This window comes from Nannobrachium achirus, assembly GCF_963921795.1.
Source record: "Nannobrachium achirus genome assembly, chromosome: 11".
Lineage (NCBI taxonomy): Eukaryota > Metazoa > Chordata > Actinopteri > Myctophiformes > Myctophidae > Nannobrachium > Nannobrachium achirus.
Window position 1 is genome coordinate 27266850 of NC_137820.1, and position 20720 is coordinate 27287569.

General features: G+C 41.4%; 1 protein-coding gene across 1 annotated transcript; it reads left to right on the forward strand.

Annotated features, from left to right (window-relative positions):
- Positions 1 to 2471: 2471 nt before the first annotated feature.
- On the forward strand, positions 2472 to 13927 carry rhcgb (Rh family, C glycoprotein b; the record flags this gene model as incomplete). Its single annotated transcript, XM_080736491.1, has 11 exons — positions 2472 to 2694; positions 6740 to 6932; positions 7722 to 7872; positions 8927 to 9074; positions 9792 to 9958; positions 10428 to 10565; positions 10947 to 11083; positions 11609 to 11733; positions 12197 to 12270; positions 13099 to 13175; positions 13894 to 13927. 11 exons carry the CDS (start codon positions 2472 to 2474, stop codon positions 13925 to 13927), a joined length of 1467 nt encoding a protein of 488 aa, XP_080592617.1.
- Positions 13928 to 20720: the final 6793 nt, after the last annotated feature.

The following is a 20720-nucleotide window of genomic DNA, read 5'->3' on the forward strand; positions in this document are numbered from 1 at the left end:
ATTTTTGTAACTATATTAACATTTCTCAACATGGAAACTATTATGACGATTATGCAAAATAATGGCGATTACCTAAAATAATTGTGATTAGACGATTATGTAATAATTGTGACAGCCCCAAGTATCGTTAACTTACGCTTTTCATTAAATGGTTGATATTATCAAACATAAATATCAAACATATGTTTATATTCCCCAAAAGGAAATGTCTGACCAGAAGCAATGATGAAACATATGCCCCACCGGCCATGAAAATAAATGACCAGGGGGGGATATCAAAAGCTGAGGCATGGATTTACCCCCTCCCAGCAAACCCACCTTGGAGGCACCTCAGAGAGGGAGTGTCCTTACTATTTCCAATTAGCTGAGATGCTCACAGCCCGTGAAAGCTTCTGTCACCTCTTCTCATGACACCGGCGAGGCTCTGAAGCTTTCTGTCCACTGGACCTTCATTTCTTTTGTTTTAATAGCGTCTAACATGGGCTGTGTTCAGAGCTTCAGGGAATTTTGTGACCGTCCAAAAAACACCAACGTTCGACTCAGCCTTCCTTTGGTTTGTCTCGTGTGGCAAACTATCTTGATCATCTTGTTTGGCATTTTCGTCCGTTATGATGGAGAAACTGACACCCGCTGGAGCAGGACCAGAAATAAGAATAATATATCAAGTGACATGGAGAATCAGTTCTATTACAGATATCCAAGTAAGTTGACCAGCTCTTAAAATATTTCCCCTTTATTTTCGTGGTTCTATTCTATATTTTATAATACTATATTGTAAATGCTAATCTCTACATGACTGGTATCAGTAATATTGCGTTATTATAGATGGCCTTTATTTTAGTCTGTGCAAATGTAACTAAAAAAGTGCACTCCGAGCGCATATCTCTGTCAGGCTGGGTTGCCTAGCCAGGGCCATGTAAATTGTATACTGTAAGTTGCAGACATCAGGGTGCAAGGAAGATGGGGGATTAGAATTTCTATGACATATGGTGAAACTTTATGCCTTTGTGGTCCCCCTATGGGCAGAATTGAAAGTTAATTTGGAGCTGTGCTCTATAGAGGCTCCTCAACATGTGGTCAGTCCAAGCCACCAGAACCACTGTAGAACATTGAAGCGGTCTTTGCCTGGTGGCCAAATCGGGCATAGCAACACTTTCGCATTTAAAATGCTCTTGCACGTGTGGCTACCGTTTTAAACCCTAGTGCGCTGTTCATGCAGTAACTATGGCCAGCTCTATTGGCCTCGATATTGAGATCAATCAAGGTACTTCCGGCAGACTTCCGGGTGCTTCAAATGCCAAATTTCATTGAAATTAATAGATGGGGACGTGGCAATCCGTCCGTCCTCTATAGTCTATGGGTCATCCCCTATGGGCCGGACTGACCTAAGTGGGGGAGAGTGGAGACTTTATAACCTTCCTTAATGTTACTGTATACATGATCCTGTGTATTCTGACCCCTCATAGGACATTATACATGCTGTTTTGAAGTTAAGAGCACAGCTTTCAAATTGGCTCAGTTAGTGTCCTTTCACAATAAAAACTCCATCATGGTGAGCAGGGTTAGTTTGTGGCTTAATAATCCACTGACACCTGGCTGGACGCACAATCTACTTCAGATGTGTTTATAAGGTAGTTCCTGGGCTGGCGATCCAGTTCACTACACAATCTTTATATCTTTAGAAGATACTGCCGGTTATATGTCGAGTCGCTAATCGACAGAGTAGCAGACAAAACCAACATAAAACATCACTTCTGGGAGAGCAAATCTGCTGTGGTCGTGCGACTCGTGCGTGCCGCCATCTTGTCTCATTTTGGCTCAGTGCATTGATGGCCCTCAATTTGTGATTCAGATTTGGTGTTGTCTTTGGTAAAATAGGCCCCCACCCTCCACTCCACAGAGATAATGTTTACAGATCTGTGTGAATCTGTGGGAATACAGGTAGGTACAAAAGGTGTGTTTAGAAGAAAATGTCATATGGCAGAAGCTGGTGAGTTGCATCATGATGAAAATGTCAATCGTACGACCTATGCCCACATTTAAAATGGCCTGGTATAGTGTATATAGTATAGACAGATTTGAGTTTGACGCCGATCGGTCCAGTGGTGGGTGAAATTAGCTGCACAGACAGACAGACACACACACACACACACACACACACACACACACACACACACACACACGGGCGGGCAAAATATGATCTCTTCCTCCCAGCCTGCATGGGGGCCTCGCAGAGATCATCGTACAGAAATACAAGAATGTCCCATGGTGGAGGCTCCTCAGGGTGGGAGTGTCCTGATAATATTCCCAACAGACACACCCACAGCCTCACCTATAGGAGCATAGTATGCCTGAGATGCTCACATCCCATGAAAGTGTCTGTCACCTTTCATGAGCACAGAGAGGCACTTTAGCTTATACTGTCCACTGGACATTCCTTCCTTTCTTTATTTTAATAATAACGTTCAAACATGGGCTGTGTTCAGAGCTTCAGGGACTTTTGTGACCGTCCAAAAAACCCCAATGTCCGAATGAGTCTTCCTCCGGTTTGTTTTGTGTGGCAAATTGCCATGATCATCTTGTTTGGAGTTTTTATCCGTTATGATGAAGAAGCCGACACGCACTGGATAGAGCACCGAAAGCATGACAATATATCGAGTGACATTGAGAATGACTTCTATTTCAGATATCCAAGTAAGTTGACCTGCTCTCTTTTATTATTCCCTTTCTTTTTATGGTTCTGTTTCATAAATGACTGATTCTTGAATTAATTATCCTTATAAGTTTATAATTATTATTTTGTATTTACTTTTATATATAAATATATATTTGTAAATCTATAAAATGTTCTATAGGGTTAGAGTTATCTATAAAGTATTCACCAATAAATATATTATTATTTATTTGTTTGTTTATTTAAATAATTGCGTATTGGACTGCTGTGCACACAGTTCACACACAATACCTGAAACTGTTCCAACGAAGTATTACATTATTCCCAGCAGGAATGATAAAGATCTGAGACACACACACACACACACACACACACACACACACACACACACACACACACACACACACACACACACACACACACACACACAGGTGCACTGTTCCCTTGGGGTTTGACTCCTTTCTACTTAATTCCCATTCTATCATAGTCTACCTAGTATATACAGTATATCCATGCTACCCTTATTTATTAATAGATTTATAGAAATAAATATATTTCTTTAATTCAGATAATATTTCCAAATGATCTTAAAATTCTACTCTATACTTCTGCATATACTGTAGTACTGTATCTGTGCGTTGCCATTATATCTATATCTGTATCATGTTACAGAATGTGTGTGTGGGTGTGGTTGTATTGAATGAGTGTTGTGACAGTGTACCCCAAAACCTGCAGTGTCAATGTCAGGCCATCACAAGAGACCATCTCTGCAGAGGTGTTGGATGGCTGAAAGATGAACTTGGCACAGTTTGTTTGTTGTTTGTCGTGCAGAGCTAAGCAATAAATCTTCATGACAGGGTCATGAGATCACATTTACAGTATGCTATTTTGTATGACTTCAAAGAGTTACGTTACAGTACAGTACAGTACAGCCCCCCATTCTGGGTTTTATACATGGACAGTCTGGGAGTCGGCTCAAGAAACTGTTCAGCCTGATGGAGTCTATATCATTTCTGGAGTGTTTTTGATCTTTGTATTGAGCCTCTAATGTTTCACAATGTAATGGAAATCTGTTGTAGTCAGCACTGTGCCCAACATTTATTATGGGTATCATTGTGTGTAAACAGGTACACACAATGATGTTGTAAATGATATGTGGCTAGTTTATGCTGGTGCTTGCTGATGGTGGTGGTGTGTGAGTGCTGGGAATGACACAAATCAAATGCCTGTTCACGTTGAAGAGGAATGTGTTCTAAGTTACATAATTTTCTACCTTACACAGTAATATCCACTGTTTTTGAGCGGTGGTCACAACGCTCCTATACGTGGCCGTGTGTGTGGGTATGTCTGTCTGCGTGTCTGTCTGTCTGTCTGTCTGTCTGTAGCCTGCAGTAACCTTTTCTGACCACACATGTTAAGGGAGGGGCGCTGTTGTTCAGGCCAGGCCAGACCAGGCACACACACACACACACACACACACACACACACACACACGCACACGCACACACACACACACACACACACAGGGGGGAAGGGGGGGGAGGGGAAACTATTGTATTGGTCCGTTTGGTTCAATTTGTATACTCTCACGGTTGAATTAACACAGCTTTTATGCCAAACAAACATTGTGTCCTTTAGTCATGTTGACATCCTGTTTGTCATGCTGTCATGACAAATATTATTCTTGCTTACCAAATAGGGGTGTCAGCCTCATAAAAGGTAGTTATTGGGAAGTATCCACCTTTTTGTCATAGTTCAGCTTACATATAAAAATATACTTCTTGCATTTGTAACTCAGAGAATGTAGTACATGGACCTGGATTTACAATCTCAGAGTTAAATGAACACAGAGGATTTTGCTGTACAACAGTCACATTCTTCTGTCAGTATTGTCGCCACAGTTGAACTTGAACTTGAACCTGCTCTTGTAGAACGCACCGTAAATACACACGTTGTGTCCTTTAGTCACGTTTGTCATGCTGTATTCCCCCATGCCCCGTTCCTCACCTCCATGTTTACATTGGCATTTCTCTTCCTGGAAAAAATATGTACATTCACGTTTTACCCATTAAGACCCGAGGAACTTCTAAATCAGTGGTTTTCACACTTTTTCCTGATTCAAAATTATTATGTTTCAAACTCTTTCAAAACTTGTTAAACATGTTACAAAATAGCAGCATGGCATGAAGTGACGTGATGTGAGCTTGTAGATCTACTATTTTTGAAAAGCCGACGCTAAAATCTAAAATGACACATCCTTACCCGGTTTTAATGGGTCGAGTTCAGAATTTGTTGTGAATGGGCTCTTGTACCCTTATGTGCTTCACATAAGAATGACAACTATAAAATATGTATAGCACTTTTCTTGACAATATTACAAAGTGTTGAGAGCAGAGGTAGGCAACCTTAAGCACGGGTGCCAACATTGGCACAGGGGAGGGTGATCACTGGCACACTGGCAGACGTGTGAGAGAGAGGATTTTTATTTTAAAAACAAATCTTTTTTTAAACATGGTCAATTAAATTAAGTTAGCTAATTAGCAAATTACATCTTGCACAAAATTCTACATTCATTAAAACTCTGATTGGGGAGGGAGTCGGGGAGATAGGTGGTTTATTGCTCTGGGTCTAACAATCCTTATAACAATGTCCTGCCAATCAAAATATGTTAAAATATTTGTAATTAAAAATAATTAACTGTGGTCAATTAAATGAAGTTAGCTAATTTATAGCAAATTACATCTTGCAGATAATTCTACACTCATTAAAACTCTGAACTCTGACTGGGGAGGGAGTCATGGAGATTGGTGGATTATTGCTCTGGGTCTAAAGATCCTTATAACAATGTCCTGCCAATCAAAATATGACAAAATATTTGTCATTAAAATTTATGTTGACATGGCACACTGACACTCTAGAAAATAAAAATGTGGCACAAATAAATTACATTAAATAGTTTTGTTCCCTGATACCCTGATACCCTTTTCTCCCAATGTTTTGTCATTATGCCAACTTTCACATTTCCCCACACGTGTCGTGTGTAGTCCAAGTTGCTGTTGACCCATATCATTTAGTTGGTAATGTGGGAGGGTGTAGATGAGCACGTGTCTCCTGTGATTCATATGGAGCCACCAGCCTCTTCACCTGACAGTGACGAGTTTCACCGGGATGGCTTAAACGCATGCGGGAGAACACTCCCAGTTCTGCTCCCTGCTGAACAGACAGACGCCTTGACTAACCTGCTATAGAGTATAGTTCAGCAGCAGAGATCAGCCTCCCTACCCGGTGGCTTCCCACCCTTGATTTGAACAACTATGTTCAAGGCCAGATGCCAGATGTACTGTGGTGAATTGTAAAATGAGTTACGTTAAAATGAGTTAAATTAATAAATGAAGAAATACGTAAATAATAATAATCAGCTGATGTTTAAAAGAACATACATTTGTAACTGTAGGAATTGTGAATGGTAGGCTCTGTCATTCCACAACTTACTGTTGTACTATAGTGGCATAATGTCCGGCCCCTTTTATTTGTTAATCTAGTCTGATAGAGCTTTCTCTGATGGCTTGAAAGTACACCCCAGTACATACAGTATGCAAGTATTTACCACATGAACCAGCATCCCTATTCTGGGCATATCATAATAGGTGTACATTCCATAAATATGAAACATTCGCAGGCAATAGCAGATCCACAAGCTCACAATACAATGTAGCACATTGTGAGCTTGTAGATTGGCTATTTTCGTCGAAGAGATTTAGTGTAGACTGTGAAAAGGAGAGTACCAAGTATAGAGCCCTGAGGGACCCCTATCAACAAGGGTTTAAGACAAGTGGTTAAGGTACATTGAACCCCATTTGGGGTTCAAAGTTCATATACATCCCTTGAAATGCATTGATCAGAACAGTGTTTTGCCAGCCTATGACAAAACATTGGATTGTAAAGCTTTTCATCATACATCTTTCTTTTCATCCTCTATTGTCTATTCCATCTCTACCTCCTTCATGTCCCTGACTCCACTGCTCCTCTGTACTGCTCCTCCCTCCCATCCCTCCTCACCTTTAGGTTTCCAGGACGTTCACGTGATGATATTCGTGGGGTTTGGCTTCCTGATGACCTTCCTGAAGCGCTATAGTTTCGGTGCGGTTGGTTTCAACTTCCTCATAGCAGCCTTCGGCCTCCAGTGGGCACTGCTGATGCAGGGCTGGTTCCACTCCCTGGACTACACCGACGGAAAGATCAAGATCGGAGTTGAAAAGTAAACGCCCAAGAGGAACACTTCTCAAAACCACGTCACCACATTAACCCTGCTCCTCTTACACGTACTGTATGAAGTAAAAACAAAAATGACTGATTCAATCAAACCATATCAATTATCAACAAATGAATTATATTCAAAACAAGGAAACAAATCTCAATAAGGTTATATTCACAAGGACACAACATACTGGTGCTTACAACCAGATGACAGCCACGATATGACAGTATTTACAATTGCATGTTTCCATTCAACCTTCCATGCATGTCTCATGCCTCCACCTGCACAGTTTCAATATAAACAAGAGATATCTTGGGGTGGAAGGAAAAGTGAAGAAACCTGTCAGACAGTATCCCACATATACATAGATATTCACAGTATACTTCCTGCAATAATAAAGGAAATAAACAAATAACTGAGCATAAAGACAATGTTGAGAGTGCGAGAGAGAGAGACTGACACCAACATAAGGTTACTACTCTTTCAGTGGAGTTATGGTGACATGTTGCATTTCAAGTGGGTTAGAATCAGTGCATGACCGAACATGATACTGTACATTTAATTTTTCACACATTGTATAGTGACACACCAACGCTTTTCTCAACACTCACTTAGACTGTACACTTTTTAATTTAACTCTGAGAGTGTATAAATAAAATGTGGTTACATTTGTACCCTCTCACTCTCACACTCTCATAGTTACACTTGGAAAATGTAACACCTTTTCTGAGTACCTCTGTGAACTTTACTGTGGAATTGACTTGTCTCTGTGTTTTCCCCCTCATGCAGCCTGATCAATGCAGACTTCTGTGTGGCAGGCTGTCTAATAGCCTACGGTGCTGTGCTGGGGAAGGTCAGCCCTGTCCAGCTGATGGTGCTCACTCTGTTTGGGATCACCTTGTTCGCCGTGGAGGAATTCATCATCATCAAGCTCATACATGTGAGAATTGTGTGAATTATTATTTTTTTCATATCATGTTTTTGAGTAGCCTGGCAAGGCATGACCAGATAAATATCACTGCGTAGTCTGGAACTTCAGGTCCCATTTCAAAGGGGCGATTACAAACATATTCAAATGTCACAGCAAAACATTTCCCACTTTAAAGTGAATGGCAAATGGAGTGGCAAATGGAGTGGCAAATTGACTGGCAAAGTGAGTTTAGCGTCACTTAAAGGGACTACACCATGAATTTTCATTTTTCCAATTTCTATGTATTTTCTTGGTGTCCCACCAGCAACTTCTATCCTCACAAAGTCCTATTTCTGACCATTGTGTCTTTCTCAGTTTATGGGCAGATCTATGTTAGCATGTCTCAGAACGGTCCTGATTGTGAAATGTCAGATTTGTGATGTCACAAGGCCTGAGAAGGAGGCAGGAGGAGCTGGGAGAGGGTTGGGGAGGGGTGGGCAGGCCTGAGAAGGAGGCAGGAGGAGCTGGGAGAGGGTTGGGGAGGGGTGGGCAGGCCTGCTGAGCAGGAGGTGGGGAGGAGTGTGGGGCCAAAACTGGCTCAATAGCGCAGTCCTCCCACTCAGGACAAGGTGGTACTGCAGCTGAAAATGCTCTGAAAGCCAGGCAGAAATGACAGGGGCTCTGTATTCAGGAGTGGTAATTTAGCCTCAAACCTTTTCAAAAACGTTTTTGGGACACAAACAGTGTTATATAAATTATTTTTAAATGCATGGTGTAGGACCTTTAATGTCATTTAATGCAATCAGATAGAACTTTTCTGTTTGGATGTATGGGCTGTCAAGGCCAGAAAGTAGTTTTTGCCACTCAGTAGGCGTTCCCGTATAACTTCCGGGTATGATGATGATGTCACACGCATACCCTATTGGTTACCCACAGCTCTGTATTTCAAACCTCGGTGTGTCAGACCAATCTTCCCAGGGCAATTTTCTTTTGTCTTTTTGGAATCTTGTTATTACAATTGATTAAAAAAAGTAAATATTCTGCTGCTTATAACATTTAGTAATTTGTAATGACCCTCCTATAGGCCAGAGATGCTGGAGGCTCCATGGTGATCCATACATTCGGGGGTTATTATGGGCTGTCCATCTCGTGGATGCTCTACCGGCCCAACCTGGACCAGAGCAGTCGCCTGCAGGGCTCCGTTTATCACTCGGATGTCTTCGCTATGATAGGTGGGCCTGGTTCATGGAACAATTGATATAAATAAATGATGAATTCTAAGAGAGAACACCAATATCAGAATAGCATTTCATGTGATTTTGATAGGCTTAGTTAAGAACTCTCAATAACAAGAAAAGATATATATATATATATATATATATATATATATATATCGTCACTGTCGGGCAGAAACCTTGTATCTCCAAGTTTCAAATGTATATGTTTTTTCGCGAAGTAAAGCCCTGCTTCATCAGACAAGGCCGTCGCACAAAAGTAGTGAAAACAGCAGATCTACAAGCTCACAACGCCTCGCGGTGCGAGGCGTTGTGTGCTTGTAGATCGGCTGTTTTCACTAGTTTAGTTGATTTTTTTAAATGATAAAAACGAACGGTTTTGGACATACAAGGTTTCCACCCGTCAACGACGATATATATCAAAGTCCTATCAAAGTTTGAGTGTCAAAGAACCTGCATGTCAAAGAGAATGGTATATTAAACATCCTCAACATCCCTATAGTCCCTATTTTTGCATGCAAAGGTTTTCAAAAATGTAAAAGAAAAATCTGCAGATCTATATGCTTGCACATCGGCTATTTATGTTTTCTTTTTTTGTGTGCAACGCCATCAAACAACAAAGTGTCATATATAGCTTAAGTTTGACTGTCAAGCAATGTCGAGGAAGCCCGGCCTCCAGTCACCACATCCCACTGTCTGTGTGTTGGTGCGTAGGAACCCTGTTCCTGTGGATGTTCTGGCCTAGCTTCAACTCAGCCATCACAGACCACGGTGACGGGCAGCACAGAGCAGCCATCAACACCTACCTGGCCTTAGCCTCCACCGTGCTCACCACCGTGGCCATCTCAAGCCTCTTCCAGAAGCACGGCAAGCTAGACATGGTAGGACTGCACTGTGCAATGATTCATTTCCATGTTGCATGGGTGGAAAAATAACTAAGTGCATTTACTCAGGCAGTACAGTTCTATGGTTAATTTTTTGAGTATTTCCATTTCAAATACTGTACTACTACTCGTTATACATTTACATTATTTGACAGATTTAGTTACAAACTGTACACAAACTGTAACTGGTAAATCTATTGTTATAGTAAACCCTCAGTCTAGAAGACTTAGTTAACTGGAGCTGAGCTATTGTCTCTGTACTTGGACAGCTTCATTCCGTCTTCACCAAATATCTTTGCCAACAAATAGCCGAACTACAAGCGCACAGCGTGTCGTGTCACATTGCGGCGCGTTGTGTGAGCTTGTAAATCTGCAATTTTTGGTCTATAATGTTCCCCCCAGAATATGGAGGCTAGGGTTCAAGTGATTAAGGACCCTCTCCACATTTCTTGCCATCTCTGCTCAGGTCCACATCCAGAACTCCACCCTGGCAGGAGGGGTTGCGGTGGGCACTGCAGCGGAGTTCATGTTGATGCCCTACGGCTCTCTGATCGTAGGCTTCTGCTGTGGCATCATCTCCACTCTGGGATACATTTATGTCACGGTAGTTCAGACAGCATTTCATCTCTTTGTGTATTATGTTAATAATCTGGTTCTCAACCTTTTTGGGGGGTCCCCAGATGATTGAACTTAATGTGCAACATTGTTTACTCACTCAACAGTAATCAAACCAACATAACGGTGTATAGAGGGTATCTGCACATTTTTAAAGTGACAATTTAAGGACTTTTTAATAGCCTACCATGTTCAGCTCTCATCTCCCTTTTGACTTGTAGAATTGATATCCCTGTTCCTTTCAATATTTGTCTGTCTACCTGTCTGACACTGTATATATTCCAAATTAATTGTGTGCTGATTGGTCCCCAACATTTTGAATATACTGTATGTTAATTAAAACGCCACTGACTCGACTTTCTTCCCCCAGCCGTTTATGGAGAAGTATTTGAAGATCCAGGACACGTGTGGGATTCATAACCTCCACGCCATGCCAGGTGTAATAGGTGGCATCGTGGGTGCCATCACTGCTGCGAGTGCCACTGTGGAGGTCTACGGTCGTGAAGGGTGAGTGCTCACAGCTAGCTGTTGCAGGGTTCAGAGTAGGCTAGAGAGTAGGGAGGGATGCGTTTGATAACTGATGAACTGCATGTGTTCCCAAATCGATCGTTACCAATACTAATACTGATTGCAATACACGTTTCCAGTACTATTTACCTTACACCTGTTCAACTATGATTCTGGGCAGTAGGCACAGATAAAGACTTCTAAAAGAAAACTACAACAACAACAGTGCATTGTTATTACCTGATTTATTAGGCATACTAAACACTACACTTATGTGTCTGGTTTCACTACTGAAGGTAGGATATGAGAACAAATGAGTTCAAACAGCTTAGCAGAGCACAAAAGAACACAATGGAAACAAGACAAGCCCCCGGGACTTTTTGTGTTATCCTTTTAGCATTACCTTAATATGACTGTATACCTGGCTGTAGCCTACTGTAAATAAGCATGTTAATAAAGTATTCAATCAATCAATCAATCAGTAAGTCCCATCCTATTGACAAAAGCCCAAATTTTGTTTTGAAGTTTGATCAACACCTATGACTTCGAGGGTCCTTGGAAAGACGTGGTGCCTACACAACAGGGCGGCTACCAGGCTGCGGCTCTCTGTGTGGCCATCTGCTTTGGGGTCGGTGGAGGCATATTTGTTGGTAAGGAAAAGATTGAACACTATTCTGGCCTTGATCACACAGTCTGTAGTTATAGCTGCTCACATACAGTAAAGGAGCAAATTGTTTGTATGTGGATAACTAAGTGTTGTGTAACTGTAACTTGTGAGCTCTACAAGCTCACAACATGTAACGTTGTGTGACGTGTCGTCGTGTTGTGAGTTTGTAGATCTGCTACTAGAGACTTTGACATTTTAAAGTTTGAGAACTACTGATTTAGACCAAAATGCAGGTTTAAATTGATTTCTGCAATGAATCTCTGTATTAACGATTAAACAGGATTTTTACAAGGCTCCCTCAATTGTATCACGATACATACGATACCTCTGAAAAGGCGTATCGTGGAGACATTGTATCGTCTCAACGATAATTATCACCATATCGCCCACCCCTACTTGTAGGACAAAGTATAAATGACTTCAGGGTCTTCTCCTACCCTCCTCAGGTTGCATCCTCAGAATGCCCATCTGGAAAGACCCAGCTGATGACAACTGCTTCGATGATGAGCCTTACTGGGAGGTGAGAGGCTGACACAGCATTCAAATAGCAAAGCATCACATTATTAATGCTCAATATTATATTAGATCAGTGGTTCTCAACCTGTGGGGCAGGACCCCCAGGGCGGTCCCCCACATGATTTTGAGGGGGTCCCCAGATGACAGTGAAGTGCAATTTAAGGACATGAAACTTGAAAAAAAGAAAAGAAAAGAAAGGAAGAAAAAAAGACCATTAGGCTAAAAGTAATCAACACACTATAGAATAAAAACTGGTGAAACATTGGTCAAATTGTCAAATGATATAAGAAAGAGGCAATAATCGTGAAAATAGTACATTTAAAAGCTCACAACACGAGGCGCTGTGAGCTTGTAGATCTGCTATTTTCACAATATTTATCTGTGGAACCGAGTGAAACAAAATGTAATGCCTCAACCCCTTCAATTCCAAGTGCTTGTCAGGGTGGGGGTGGTTTCCACATTTCAAACAATTGTTTTGTGGGGTCACGGCCTTGAAAAAGCAGAGGACCACTGTATTAGATGACCATGTTTGTCAGTCATTGCTATTCAATTCATAATTCAAAGTGTGCCTTTGCAGGATTCTGAAACAGAACCCAGATTTTGAGCAAAATGTATAAAAACAGAAATATGCCAAAAACGTTCTTATTCTGAAATCTAACCACTGTAGCAGAAAAGCAGCTCACCATTGTGGTATATCATGTTTTCTATCATGACACGTTACACAGACCATGTATTTGTAATAATCTGATGCCAACAACATGTTCTATTTGTTTATTTTCTTTCCTAAATAGTGATGGATAGGCCTAATTGTATTTTATTTGATTGTCCACAGCTTCCACAGCTTGATGATGAAGAGAACGTTCCACCTATCCTGGAATACAATAACCATATGGTGAACAAGGACAACATGTAAGTGTTGCCATTCTGTAGTAGTAGAACAATAGCTGTATCATGATAACACTCACATTAGCCTACTAGCTGCTCACCATGGTGCTGTCAGCCTTTGTTCACTGGTAGCGCAGTGCGTTAAATGTCCTCACGGTGGCAGCAGATCACCATTTAGTAATAATCACCGTTCATTTCATGTGAAAGCACTGTGGATGATAAAGAATAAAGATACACTACAGTGTGAATGTACTTCACATTATGAGTGTGCTGCGGGCCGCATGGAAAACCATTGTCACCACTGTTCCTGTCACCGTTTGTTGATAATGGAATGACCACACTCTGTGTGCTGTTTGTTGATAGGGGTTTTGTGGCGCTCCCTTCGCACATGTCTCAAAGTGACCTTGCTGTCTAGGCCTAGGCGACTGGTCATGTGTAGCTGTTCTGGGAAAATGAACATTAAACGCTTCCGCAAGGTTTTTGTTGTGAAAATGTGTCATTCAGCTTGCCAAGGCTACCGTGGTCATGCTGTAGTAGGCGTAGGCCTAGACCTCCTAAAGAATTCCTAAAAGCAGAAGAATATTAGTTTTATTGTTTATAGCCTACTTAAGTGACTGAAACTTGAACTGGCTGTATTAATGATTTGTAAAGCAATTGTTTTTGATTGTAGCCTATTGTTTTCTGTGGTTAGACCACATTGTGCTATATAACATATTTGTTTTTTGTTTTTATTTTTTTGCAGAGCGGAGTCAAATTTCACTGTGGAGCAGAACTGACAACAGGCCTTCTTTCACCCACGTAAGCCCTATATATAGATATTAGAAAATAGCAGATCTACAAGCTAACAACACATGGCATCAGTTGTGAGCCTGTTGATGTGTTAGCCTATATTTGAACAAATATGAGAAAATGTTTAAACCACTTTTTTATGGGGGAAAAAAATGACATAGGGCCTATTTTGAGATACCAGTTGGTTAATCCAGTGACCTTTCTCCTGCTGGACACTTCTTTATCACACTTGTTTGACAGCTATTTTATTATAGTAAAAAAGTAGGCCTACTGACAATATACATAACATAAAAACACTAATCCCAATCAGTTCATTTAAGATTGTACACACGTGTTTACATTTGTGCAATCTCTACAAATGTACAAATGAACCCTGAGGATTTTATGTACATCATCAGGACAGCGACCATAATGTCATTAATATACAAATGGTGCCTTCATTAAAAGTAAAACAAGTAGTGCTTGTTCCTTACAACCTGCTAACATGTGCATGTAATGGGGAGAGATGTAGGCCTATCATTTCAGATCATGAACAGCATTCTTTTGGCCTGTTGTCAGGGGGAAAAAAATCGAATTCATCGTTGTTTATTATACTTACATTTCAGATCTATAAAATTTGGATCAATTTGATCCAAACTGCACCTTAAGTTGCATGCTTTCATAGCAGCATTCGACGAGATACTGAGATTCTAAAACCTTTGTTGTTAACAAATAATAGGCCAAGTTTGAAAAGAATGCAAGAGAATTACCTTTTAACATTGTATTTGCTTTTAATGTGTCTGTTCTCTGTATATTTAAATAGTTGTGTTTGCATTATTGTTTTCCTTGTTTGGGGAAATATTTTCAAACTAAAGTGCTGTGAAATTGTAATGTTATGTGTGCTGAATGGATAATGGATTAACCTTTACATTAACACTGTCAAAAGTGATGTTACAAAATATGAATACATGAATGGGAAAATAGAACCATTGTACCATGTAGGATTTACAACATCATATTATACTCCATCAAATAATGTAATTGAAAATATATTTATTACATTTCTAATATTTGTATTGAAAATATTGTATTGGTTGTTCTGTATTGACAGCAGTGTATTTCCGTCATCCTTGTTTTGCCGGATAATTGAATTGCATGTAATATAGTAAATAGAATTCAATTACTTCTTTGTGTTGCGATGTTCATTTATGTGAATTGGATTCAGTCCCTGTTTTTCTTCATCAATGTGTTTAAACAAAATCTACCATAATCAGGAGGAATGTTCTTATGCTCAATAACATCCATATAGTTAACATATCCATTTGTAACTCTTGAGTGTGTACAAATGTAACCAAACAGACCCATTGTATACACTCAGAGTTAGACACACAGGAGTCAGGATATATGGTTTAACACAGTGGTCTCAAATGTGTCAAGCATCCCCAAATTGATATGTACTTGGCCGTGGACCCCCATATAGGCCTACAAATATTCTGCGCCATGCGAGATTTGTGTCAAAATGTTTCTCAAAAAAGTTAAAGCTCAAAGTGCAATGCATTGTGACGCAAATTGAGCTTGTAGATCGGTTATGTTCAAATAGCTGATGAATGTTGGGTTATTATAGTGGTTAAACAGATTTTGATGGGGACCCCTGGTTGTCCCCGGACCCCACTTTGAGAACCACTGGTTTAAGGACTTTGCCCCCAGACGACCCATGTGTTGACCTCACACACTCTCCAGAGACAGCAGACTAAGGGCAAAGGTCACACCCTAAGGGTCTCTTGGGACACTGGAGTGACCAGAAACAAACTGGGGACAAGCTTCATCATGGTGACCTCGTGTCAAAAGGTTAAGCAAAGAGCGAGGTCACTGGCAGGGCTGTACAGGTAGGCCTATGGTGGCATGCTTCCAGAGACAAACAGAACATGAGAGATTGCAAGATCACCACAATAATATTAATGAAACTATTCATTTAACTTTGAAAGTGGAAAAATGGGCCCTCGGGAGGGGTCATCATTGTGTTGTGTGTGTCGCATGAATCGATGCTATTTTGACTTTGACCAAGTCATTTCATCATCGAGTTTATTTCTATACTGTATCAGCCTACGCCACAAACGCTTCTACTGCCCCGGTCTGTCCAACATTTGATGAACACCGGATAATGCCAACACAACGTTCATTTCCATATTCTCTGTATTCAGTTTTCCCGGCCGCGGCGCTTGATTGGCTGGGGGCGAGCGGCTCACGGTGGGAGCGTGGACGATTCCCACACATGAGTAGCGGCGAGGAATCCATCTCCTCATCTTTCTTCTCGCCAACAAAGGCAGGCTTAGCGCTGTTTCCCTTTGTCATCAGTAACGTGTTTGAGTAAAGGAGGTAATGGTGCCACAAGTGCTCCAATTAAACGAGATGCAGCCCTGCTGGGAAGAAAGGGCGCACATCAGCCCTGCCCACCCCACCCCACCCCACCCCAGCCCGGCCCTCCCCACCCATGCATCCACAGTACACACACACTGATGGGGCCCCTCTCTGGCCCCTCGCAGCCCCCAAACTCCGCCACCACACCCCACCCCGGTCCCCGCCCCAACTTTGTGTCCTCATGTTTATTCATCAGCCACTTAAAGGGCGTATGCGGAGGCCTGTTAAAACTAAATCAGGGACCTTTTTATGATACTAGACCTTCCCACTCTGAGGTCAGAGGAGCCTTCCCTTACGGGATCATGACCCCCACCCACCCCTTCCCTTCCCGGGCAATATGGGGGCCTCCATTGGCCGAGCGTTCTCGAACAGTGGTGGAAAAAGTACTCACACATTTTACTTGGGTAAAAGTATCAATATTGCATTATAGAAATACTCTGTCTGAAGTAAAAGTCCGTAATTCAAAATGTTCTTGAGTGAAAGTATGAAAGTGTTGGCATCAAAATGTACTTAAAGTACCAAAAGTTAAAGTACAAAATGGCCGATCTACAAGCTCACAACACGTCTTGATGCTACGCGTTGTGAGCTTGTAGATCTGCTATTTTCAAATAGCCAAGGTATAAAATAGGGCTAAAGTGGTTTATGTATGTTTTATAATATTATAATGTATATCTGCAAAGTAACTTGTTACTAAATTTTAAAATAATTGCAGTGAAAGTACAGTGGGGGTCGGCAATCCCCAGGGGTCCTTCAGAGGGCTCCAGGGGGTCCCCAGTAAAATGAGGAACAGTTAAAACACATACCGTAAAATCTACAAGCTCACAACTCATCGCGATTATACAGGTTGTGAGCTTGTGATATTTTCAGAAAGTTTGGACAAATTTAAACGAGTGTTGACAAGTCTTCCGTGGACAAATTGGCGGTCCTTGACTTGAAAATGTTTGAGAACCACTGCTTTAGAGAAGGAGGGAGCTTTTGGGGTGAGGGGGGAGGGGGGCCGTCAAAGAGGGAGGAACAGGGAGGCGAAAGAGGCCTCACTTTCACTGCTTGATGACTGACTGCCTGCCTGCCATCCATCCAGGCTCAATCAGGACCTCTGATTGACAGGGCGAGGGAAGGAGAAGGGTGGGAAAAGAGGGGTCGGCACGAAGGTTTTAGTATGGACGCCATACAAAACATGCTCCAATACAGGGGGCCACCGAGACGCTCATTAATGAAAAAGAACATACCAGGAACTGTGTATGTTTTTTTTCCTCTGTGTGCCGGAGATGCTCGTGAAGGGGGTTTACCTTATAGTTTGTAATCTGCTATACATTGTGGGTATACACATAATAGTACGGTAACTCTGTGGGAGGTCATGTTATTGTCTATCCTTGAATAATTGTTTTTGCACAGAATGCACACACATTGCGTGGCGATGTGAGCTTGCAGAGCTTCTGTTTTTGCAGAATATCTGACTATTTTCACCAAATATTTGCATACAATGCCCAGAATAGGGATGCTGGGGTGGTTAGAGGGATTAGAATCAGCAGAACTTTTCTAATTTGTTATTGTCCGGGACATTTTCAAATCACTGCACCATAAACCTATTTACAAGAGCCAGAGAGAATACGGGGGGAATAAGGGGACCTGCAGGGCTTATAGATCCATTCAGGGCCACATGTTCACTCCCTTTTAAAGAGACTTGTAAAACCCTGCCACTGAACACATCCACAAGTCCATAAAACTGTTTATAAACTATTCCGTTTCGTACTCCCATCCCTTCCGTTCGGTTAGGTGTAGCACACATTTTGTGGCGTGCAGCTTTAGTGTCTCCTGAAGATTATTTCATTGCGGGTGTGACTGCATTAGGGCATTCAGGAATAGTGATTTTTAGTATTCGAATTATTCGACCTCAAAGTATTCGAATAGTCGAATATTCGACAGGACTGGCCAAACTGTCAAATATCAAGTAAGCAAGAGGCAAACATTGTGAAAATAGCAGATCTACATGTTCACAACGCCGGCGTTGTGAGCATGTAGATCTGCTATTTTCACAATATTTATCTGCGGAACCGAATCACATTAAATGTAATACCTACAATTCCAAGTGCTTGTCAGGGTGGGGGTCCCCAGTTCAAATATGTTTATTTTGGGGGTCACAGCCTAAAAAGGTTTGAGAACCCCTAGTATAGAGCATTAACAAATTCACCCACCAGGGACATTGACAACTCATTCTTATGACTAACCCTATCTAGCCAAGCTTTATAAACTATATATTCTTTAAAGAGAAAACAATTAAAAAAAATAAAGAAATTAAAAAAGCGAATATTAGACTTCAGTGAACAACGTCGAATAGTGACTTTGATATTAGAATATTCTAATTCTCCTGGGTGAGTTGCAGTATGAACAACACATGTCTCTTTTTGACTACAAGAACTAAGTAAACCGTGAAGTGCTGTGTAAGGCATTTCACAGGTTCTGGATTAAGGGGTCATCTTGGATTAAGGGGTCATCAAGGGGTTGGCTTGTGGTGGACATTTTTGCCACAGACATGCAAAATGAGCGGACAATAATATTACCAGAAACATATAAAGAGATAGCCATGAATGACCATAACAGGTCTGTAACTCTTGTACCCTCTCAGAGTTACAGGGGTCCTTGCAAATAAAACGCTTGAGAACCACGAGTGGCCTCAGTGCCATAGTGTCATAAATCAGGGTCATACATATTCGGAAGAGAACCTGGAGACGTGACATTCAGGTAACTGAGTCTTATGATCAAAATAAGAACATTATAATGGTGCGTAAAACAGAAAATCTGCCAAGGACAAGGCCAAGTCTTTGCCACGGACACATTTGTCCGTGTACGGACATATTGATTGATGGATAATTTTGGTAGTTAATATCTATCGTTTGAGTTCAATAAATATACAGTATATCGTCACTGTCGAGCAGAAACCTCGTATCTCCAAGTTTCAAATTTGTATGTTCTTTCGCAAAGCAAAGCCCTGCTTCATCATACAAGGCCATCGCACAAAAGTAGTGAAAACAGCAGATCTACAAGCTTGTAGATCGTCTGTTTTCACTAGTTTAACTAATTTTTTAAATGATAAATACAAAACAAACGGTTTTGGACACGACAACGACGATATTTTGCCATGTCACCTCCACCTGGAAGTGCCATGTTTCCATGCTTACAGTATGTGGAAAGTTACCAGGACCCCACGTGTCTCTGTCTTCTTGTTATGATATGGGAACGGATCAATGAGTCCCACGCCTCCACTGTCATATACTGTATTCTGTATGTTTGACCACCATCTTTAGAAGAGAGATTTAGAAAGCTGCCACTAGGATGGTATGCTCACTGTTTCTCTTCCTTGTCTGCTTTCTTCAAAATACAACAATTTAAGATATAGTCCTTTTGGCTGTCTCTGAGTCTTATGGATTCATAGATCCATAATATTAAGTTATTTTATTAATCTAACATTGATGATGACCCCTTGGAACAATACGCCATGGCTCGCTTTCAGATACATTTCTTCTCAGAACCTGATTTGGACCCTGCTCAGTGGGTATAGGCCACTAACCCAGTTAGGGTTAACCCAGTTAGGGTTAGTAGGCCACTAACCCTGAGTTCTGGAAATGTCACAGTTATGTGTTGTGACAGCGTTGTGAGCTTGTAGATCAGCTATTGGTCGAGTTTCTTTACGATGCATGCACCAGCCAGTGGTGGTTATGCTTAAAATGGAAATGAAAAAAATAAACATTGTAGTAGCAGAAAGGTTCTGGGTTAACCCTTTGTGGTCAAAAAGCCTGTTAGAATTGAGTACAACGGCCCCTTTGACACAAAAACAAGCTTTTTGTGACATCCTTGTTAGCAGAGCTTTTTCTGACTGTACTGCCGTACTGTTAAAGCTATACTGTGTAAGTTGCTCAACTTGTGGTCAGTAGCTCTATAGCAAACCTCGTTCGCGTCCGCGTCTTTCGGCCGTTATTCGGTTCTCACACCCCCGTGTCTGCCTCCACCTCGCTGAGATCTATCTTTTGAGGGGTCCCTGGTTGCTGTGCGTTCAGCCATTCCGGAGATACACTCCTTCACCCAAGCTTCACCGTGCACCAGAGTATAGAAACACACGGGAGACTACAAATATGGCCGCCCTAGCGACCCCACTCCAAGATGCGCTGTGATTGGCCGGCAGTGTATAACTCTCGCTGTGATTGGCTGGTAGTATGATGACGTCATATTGCCGCAAAATTCTCCCCCCCTCACGGCTCATAGAAAACATATAAAGAGAAGGCTTTTGAAGCTGAAAATAACGGAGTGGGGGTTCTAAAACTTTAGCGATTTAACAGTTAGGACCATTTTAAGATTTGTTTTATAAAAAAAGTTACATGGTATAAC